The sequence below is a fragment of the Phoenix dactylifera genome, chromosome 4, assembly GCF_051530095.1.
Source record: "Phoenix dactylifera cultivar Ajwa chromosome 4, Ajwa_hap1_PhDact_Kaust_v1.1, whole genome shotgun sequence".
NCBI lineage: Eukaryota > Viridiplantae > Streptophyta > Magnoliopsida > Arecales > Arecaceae > Phoenix > Phoenix dactylifera.
This window is the reverse complement of record NC_143193.1, coordinates 52,129,045-52,137,293: the sequence shown is the minus strand read 5'-3', so window position 1 is coordinate 52,137,293 and position 8,249 is coordinate 52,129,045. Positions and strand designations below refer to the sequence as shown.

The 8,249-nt window shown below is 39.7% G+C and overlaps 1 protein-coding gene across 1 annotated transcript; it reads right to left on the bottom strand.

Moving 5' to 3' along the window:
- Positions 1-2,362: 2,362 nt before the first annotated feature.
- Positions 2,363-7,788, bottom strand: LOC103701246 (cellulose synthase-like protein H1). The gene is made up of 9 exons (XM_008783242.6): positions 7,412-7,788; positions 6,971-7,295; positions 6,632-6,757; positions 6,374-6,490; positions 5,353-5,565; positions 5,125-5,239; positions 4,764-4,951; positions 3,592-3,942; positions 2,363-3,125 (listed from the first exon to the last, which is right to left on the bottom strand). Exons 1-9 carry the CDS (start codon positions 7,666-7,668, stop codon positions 2,583-2,585), a joined length of 2,235 nt encoding a protein of 744 aa, XP_008781464.3. The 5' UTR covers positions 7,669-7,788; the 3' UTR covers positions 2,363-2,582.
- Between the last annotated feature and the right edge of the window lie 461 nt (positions 7,789-8,249).

Sequence of the window (8,249 nt, the reverse complement as noted above, 5' to 3'; positions counted from 1 at the left end):
GGTCATCCTTGATGGTGTTGGCAGAATCATTGCAGTGCTTGAACAAATCCACTCAATACCTCATTGTCGAACCCGAGTTGCAGGCACATCCCATGAAGAATGCCATCAGGGTTATCGGCAAACAAGTTGCAATCCACGTTGAGACCCTTGTCTGCTTGTTGATCGAAAAGATATCATGTTTATCATTGGTAATGATTTATCTTTTTCTAACAAAAAATGATAACAATCTTGAGTATCTCTACAACTTGGCATACAACAACATGGGCTAGAATTGCTTTTATCTTCATCCTCAGACCCAGAAGATGCCGTACGTACCGGCCCAAATCGAGTTGTACGAGGCGTACTGTACTATACCAGTTCGGTACTGATATCCAGTATGGATGGCGTACCGATATTCGGTATGTCAAAAAAAATTCATACTATACTGTAACGACATTGTGCTAGTGTGGTATCGGTATAAAATTCGGTGGAGAGCGAACCTTGCCCAGACCCCTATATTTTGTGCCCCAAAATAACACCAACTTACTCTGTGAAATGATCGCATTTGAGACCTTTCCTGCCCTTCATATCTACCCTATCCTCCATGGATTTAGCTGACAGCCAACTTGCTGCAAAACAGCAGTACGTCGAAATTGGTGCCGGTTTGCATTGGTGTAGCAATAACATGCTACCAGGGGATTTCATAATCTTAGCTCCCAACATCATTACATCCAGGAAGGTTCATAATTCTATGGTCTGTTGGAGATGATCATCGGCCAAGCTCAACTTCCCAGCTGCCAATTTTTTGCCGAATGATACACAAAGTCATGACATCATAGTAACCGACCACCAGACACTATATCAAACAGACTTATCCTGTTATCCATACGATTTAGATTCATGGTTGTTCTAACATTAACATTGTAAGGGCCATTCTAATGGTCTCAAACCTCCTTCCTTATTCCATATATGTAATAATTTAAAAAAATTAGGATAACAATCAATTATAATAATATGTCATTTAACGTCATAATGGTCTATCATTGCATAAGATAATCTCCGTTATTATAACAGTGCAATTTTTCTAAAAAAAAAATTGTTCAAATTTTTCTGCAAAAAAAAAAAAAAGAGATGGATGCGTGAGGAAAATAATATTTTTAATTTTCATCGAGTGAATAGTGAACTGATCCATTATTTTTCCATATCCATCATTATTTTCTGTTATAACTATCATTATAATAGTGAATGTTTTAATATTAACAAATTGAATATTCGAGGCAAATAACTGGCATTACAATTGTAATATCAGACAATGATGATTTTGGTGTCACAAAAGCACAGTCCTTACCGAAAACCTTAGACTTCTTTGGAAAATGACAAAAAATAATGCGTGTTAATGGCTAAAAGCAAGCAGCTCCTCAGTATCCCTTCAGATGCCTTACCATCAAATCAAATCATACTAGAATTTTTACTGAAACTATATTAATCGTAAAGTGATGTTAATTTAGGTTTATAAATCACCTAATTCAAACGATACCTTAATGTGTCAGCCAAGCAAGGAGTTGGGCATATTACCGGAAAAATAACGTTCGTAGCTGCAGATTTGTGATGATGTGGATGTTATGGCTTCTTCTCTAAGGCCACATAAATTAGATGTGGGATGCCATCTTCTAAGCCCGGCCTGTTGTTCCCCATATAATCTTGCAAAGGTTAAGTAATAAAGTGTGTGTGCGTGTGTGTGTATCTTCCTCCCTCCCTTTATAGGAGATGAGGATAAAAAAAACTGATGGAAAATTGGAAATTAGAAGAGATTAATATAAGTGCCATAGTACCATAATTATGCTTGGATGATTTGCTCGTTCAATCTTTGAGAAATCAGCAACCTTGTCATTTATGTGATCTAGAATCTAAATATTTAGCAGCAACTGCAAAATTCTTGGACTCAGCTCCTCATATTCGTTCTAGATATTGAGAGTTACGTTTAGAATGGAATTTTCACTAATCATCACCCAATAATTTGCATACTACAATATGTTCGAGTACCATGCACCTTCTTAGTATATAAAACTAGATGCACATTTTTTTATATATGAAAACATGAGCTTATGAAAATGTACCAATCTTCTATGAATTCCATTTCATACATCCCTATCTAAATACGTGGCATATGTTCCTTTGTGGCATTAGTTTACGTGGATGGAGCATGAGTTTGCTTGCTTCTTGACTCATTTCAGTCAATATAATGCCTCCACATACATGTATCACTGCGGGATATATACGAAAGAAGAGCCCGCTGAAACAAGGTCACGCGTGGTCTAGCCAGTCGTAGTACTTGCAATCTAAAATATACATTGCATCATCGATCTACTCTACTTGTGCAACATGTTATAACTTGGCATGTATTTTGCTGCTGCATTAGTTCACTTAGGTGGGGCATGAGAGATTCAGTAGGTCCAACCAGTCTGGAACAAAAATAACTTGACATTACATTATTAACCAACCATTTTCAAACCTAATTAATGCAGCAAACCTGAGCTCTAATATCCTCTTTTTTTTTGTTATTTCTGAAGTTGAAAGTTGAAGCCCAAACCACCCACTTTAGACTAATGCACCCATTCCAATGCACAAAACTGCACGAAGAGAGACGCCAAGACAGCAGCTTTCCAAATGACAGGCCAAGGGATTCCATAACTCCCCCTCCCTACAAGACCCCTCGCGAATGGCCAGAAGCTGAGCACCACCCAAACACTGCAAACAAACTCTCCAAGCCCCGGTCCAACGACCGGCCGGCGAAGCCGTAGCAGGCCGACGGCGAGCGCCGCCAGGTTCGCGAGCAGCACTGCAGTGCCAGAGACAAACAATGGCGAGTTGTCGAAGGTAAACCTCCCGGGGTCTTTGTCCGTATCATTGGTATCGGATTGTTGGTCCTTTCGGGTGACTTCGAATACTGTCTCGGAGAGGCCAAGGGTCTTGAGGAGGACGGCAAGCAAACCTAAGAGCCATGCAGTCATTGCGAAGATCCTATTCATCCTCTGGTTGTTCCAATAAGCGCGGACTGAGAGTCCGCATTGGACGTACTCCATTAACGAGTGCATGTTGCAGATGAGGAAGAGAGCCAAAGGAATCACGAAAACAGGTTCTGAGGCCTGCATGAATAATTAAAACAATGTGATGGGCATGCACACTTGTCGGAAAATAATGCATTCCACTTGATAAGGGCTTGCTCAACTGGTATGTATACCTCGTTCGACTCTATCCAATTGAAACTCTATACCAATAAATTAGAACATAATGCAGTTCTAACTACAATGCACTATATATATATAGTTGGTACATCTTAATCTAGCAGCTGAGATGTTTGCTTACTAAAATATATTTTAACCATGAGATCGAGATCTGACAATGAAGAATGGCTTGCTGAATATAACAGAGCTGTTTGTGAATAGCCTAAGATGGACTTGAAATCAATTGAGGTAACCTTAACCTTGCTTGTACTGTTTAAAGGGTATGACCATATTTTAGGATTTCCACCTCGCTAGAGAGTCTTGGGCCAAGTCTCATTGAAGTGTCATTCAATCTAATGCCACAAGTATTAATGAAGGAAAAGCTTACCTTGGGCATGAAGGAGGTATTGGTAATGAGACAGTAAGCAGGGAGCAAAGCATAGCAGAGCTCTCCGATGGAGCGTAAGGCCCAAACAGTTATAAGCAAATAGGCCAAGTTCATCCGAAACTCGAGCCGCTTGGCGAAGGTGGCAAGTATGGGGCTCCTCCTAGACAATAAGATCTCAAGAAGGCCTGTGGACCACCTCTTGTATTGAGTCAAGCTCGCCGGACCTCCGGTCGGGGCACTTCCGAGGAATGCAGGTGGATCTAGTATCAGGTACACTGATTTCCAACCCATCGAATGAATTCTAAGCCCGGTAAGGACGTCTTCTGTCATCGAGCCATAGGCCCATCCAATCTGAAAAAAAAGAAATGCCTTCGAATTAGTTGCCGATCGCTGCCGATGATTTAATTGGTGGTCATGGTGTCGAGATCCTGTCAAGTTGTGGCTCACATTGACAAATGGCATCAATATGGTCCAAGTGGGAGAATGTTGGATCCCATTTACTTAAAACTCACATTAACAAGTCTCTTGAATTTTGAAAATTCTGATTATCTTGAGAGCATTAAGGATATTTCGCAATGGTGAAGAGTCATCTTGATGGGGGGTGACTCTTCACTGGTGTAACCACCCATGGTGGTTGGTGTTTGGAGAAAGTTTATAAATAGCCTGTGGGACTCCTTCTCAAAACACACGCATATAGAACTCCCTCTTACGGATTCTCTTCTTGCACGAATTTTGAAGTACAGCAAGCTATTATGGACTCTGTGACTCAAGGTATGATCTATAATTTTTATTTTTTAAGGTATAATCCATCACATGGTGGTATTAGTCTAGGTCATGCCAGTTTCCCGATCTAAAGCAAGTTGGCCAATAGTTATATATTATGTTGGAAGACCTTTCACTCCTAAAGATTGGCTCAATCTGAACGTAGTGGAGTTGGGTCAAGCTATTGCCATACAAAGGGAGATTGGGCTTGCAAAGCTTAGACAAATCTCAGGCCATTGGAAAAGTAGACATGAAAGTGGATGTCAAAGATTTCAGGCCACGTCTTGCCCAATAATATACCTAATACTTCATCATGTAGGCAGCTAGCTCTTAGAAAGTTGGGCGCATTACATTGTTTTGAAGAAAATTAACCTTTATTCAGGTAAGTTTATTTAAATATAATCACTGACCTTGTTTCCCCAACATGTATTGAACTCGTAGGTACAGGAGGCAACTCTTTTAGCAGCTTCTACGCTGCTTGAAAGATCGTCGACGCTTGAACTTTCTCTAATTTTTCCTGAAGTTATTTGAGAAGCTGACTCTATTAATTCTCTGGAATCCCCATAAATCCTTTGTAGTTCTTTGTAAGATAACTCATCTGTCGCAGAAGCAAACATGCCATTTAGCACCAAATAGAGAAAACTGGAATTTTTCCTCCATATTGAAGGCTGAACTGAAGATATATTTAAAGATGGAGATGAAGAATCCTAAAATTTAGATGGAACCATCGAATAATCAATTGATTTGGTCATCATTTTAGAAATGATCTACCATGTTTGCTAACTCCAGCAGGCCTAGGTGGAGAACATATAATTTTTCTTCGGTGAAAGCATCCAGTCCCTCCATAAAATGGACCTTGAAGTCCTCCAATTCCTCCCCCAATAAGCTGAAACCAAACGAAGGTAATCATCGATTCATCCTCTTCAGAGAAAAAAAAAAGTTAATCGAAATCTAATTGGCATCGTATAACGAAACGAAGAGCGGAAATCCAATACCTACCTCTTGCAAGACCACTAATTGATTCCCAAAGGGATCATCCTTGAGAGCCCCATAGAACTGCTGTGGTGCTTGAACAAATCCACTTGACACCTCGTTGTCAAACCCGAGTAGCAGGCACATGCCATGAAGAATGACCTCAGGATTATTAGCAAACATGTCACAGTCCACATTGAGCATGAATGGAGCATTTGTCATCACTCCTGAGACCCTTGCCTGCACATAGACTAGAACTTAACCTTGTCCTTTGTGTAACTAAAAAAAAAAAAAAAATCATGCAAAGTGCATCCTGACCCCAGAAATTATGTCAAACTCTGTTCACTCACATGTGTAAGCCCGCGTATGTGGAATATGATTGGCTAGCTAATATACAAACTCTGTACACATTACTAAATTTATAATAAAAAAAGGTGGAAATCCTCCTGTTTCATTAAAAAAAAAAAAGAAACCAAATCTTCTTAATTTGTCTTTCATATTGTCTTAACTTCATTTGCAACTTCACAACATCTATCCTATTTTAATTAGAGAAAAGATGAGAATGGACGCTACCAGTAGCTACTAATATTAGCTCAGCTGGTTGGCACCTTTCTTTACAAATGAAAGGTTTCCATATTTTCAAAAGAAGAAAATGAAAAAAAATTGATGATGATGATGATGATGAAAAGGTTTTAGCATCCGCCAAGAGCTTATTCGTAGCCTTTCATTTTTGGGATAAGAATGGAATAGTGGACTCAGATCGGTTACATTAGATCATGGACAGAAAAGACAAGAAAAAAATATATTTTTGGATAGGAACGAAAAATATATATGTGTGTGTCCTGCTACTTTGTATCCTTTCAATGTTATCATCATATCACCATCATACAGTGATGGAGTTGATGACTATAATCTTACTTAAGTTCCAAGTAAAATATATGAACTATAGATTTATGACGGCGGTTCTATATATATAATTACAATTGTCCTAATCCAAATTAGATTTTACTTTTGAAGTTTCCGGCAAGAAAGGAGTTGTGCACGTTACCAGAACGTTCATAGCTCCAGCTTTGTAATGATGTGGATGTTTTGGCCTCTTCTCTCTAGCCACATATACTAGATGGGGGATGCCACCTTCTAAGCCCTCCTTGTTCTCCCATATAACCTTGCAATATGAATAAATAAATAAATAGACAAAATAAACATGTGAAAATTGAGACTCTTGGTAAGAAAAACAGTAAAAAGAGAGAATTTGTAAGAAAAAATATGATCAAAATTATAAGGTTAATTAAATTAGGCATATTACCTTAATTAGGCTTGGATGGTTTTCTCGTTCAATATTTGAGAAATCAGCAAGCTCATCATCCATGTGATGCGAAATGTAATCTTTAGCAGCATCATCAATTTTTCGACTTAACTCCTCATACTTATTCTACACAGCAAGACTTAAACTTAGAATGGCTTTCACTAATCATCACCCGGTAATCATATAGCATAATTTGTGGCGTTAAGTGTTAGATCAGCTAATTGGCACCTCTTCCTTACGGGTAGGTTCAAAATTCGTGTAAAATATCCAACTCCCAATATGCTATATTAAAAGCTAGCATATACTGTTTATATATGAAATCATGATATGGTTATTTACCTTCATGTATCTCCAAGTGTCCATGAATTCTTGTGAGAGAGTTTGTGAAGCTTGCGGCTCAGAAGAGAAGTACACAAAGGGAGCTCTCACTCTAACGTTGTACTTCTTGCAGAAAGGAACCCATAGCTTCGCAAATTTTGAAGCTTCCACGAGAGAATAGAAGGTGATGGGCGAGCCTCCATCGTCCGAAACATAGCAAGCGAGCTTGTGAGCTGGGTATTCCACAGCCAGCAAAGAGAGCACGGTGTTCGCCGTGATGATCGGAGGCTCGAGCTTGGGGTCCGCCGTGGTGACGAACATGTCCACAGCTGGGAGATCATCGGATCTACGCAAACAGGCACAGAAAAAGAAGAAAAAAAAAACTTAAAAACCTAACTTGTGAATCATGAACGTTAAGACCGTCATCCAGCATTTTTATCGACTTGAAGTAAGAACACATACCTCTTCAGGAGGCGTTCGGGGTAGGTTTTGTACTTGACCGGGTTCCATTTGGCATTCATGAAGAGGACCCAGATGAAGGTGAACCAAGACTCGCAGAGGAAGGCGATGAGCCAAATGGAGCCATGGCTATGGAGTGAGGTGAGGCGATAGAGGAGGAGGGAGAGGAGGAGGGCGAGGATGAGAAGGCTTGAGACTCTTTGGAAAGTGTTCTTTAGGGAGATTCTCTCTTGGAGAGGGAGGTTGTGGTGGGTCGCCATGAAGAGAGGATAGGATAAGCAATGAGGCTCTTCTGTTTTGCTGTCTTAATTTATAGATGGTCCGAAGGTGCCGATTCCTACCTAAGATTCTTACCCTATCATAGCCACAAATTCAAAATGCCAAACTGTAGAATTCACATGCAGCACCATCACTCACGGTAATCTAGAAATGACTAATATATATTAGTTAAAATTGCGTAAAAAATGGGACAAAATAATCTTTCCAGAAAAACCTACAACAAAAATTAATCTTAGTCAACAGCAAAAAAAAAAAAAAATGCTGCCCGTTAGGTGTAAGACCATTGTCTAAAGGTTTTTGTAACAATCCAGAACCTCACCCAAAATGACTAGCCAGAAGTTACTATTTGGGTTCCTTGATCTTGTATAAATACTCAAGATCTACCCAGCGAATAACCGATGTGAGAATAAACACACGCCCGCACGGGTCCTCACATACTCCCTCCGTTCAAGCCCTGACGTTCTCATCAGGCTAAGGGTTCAAATCTATTCAAATCTAATCACAAACACCACGATCAGTCCGTGGTCAACCCCAATGGATCCGTGCTGCAGTGTCCCCTAGT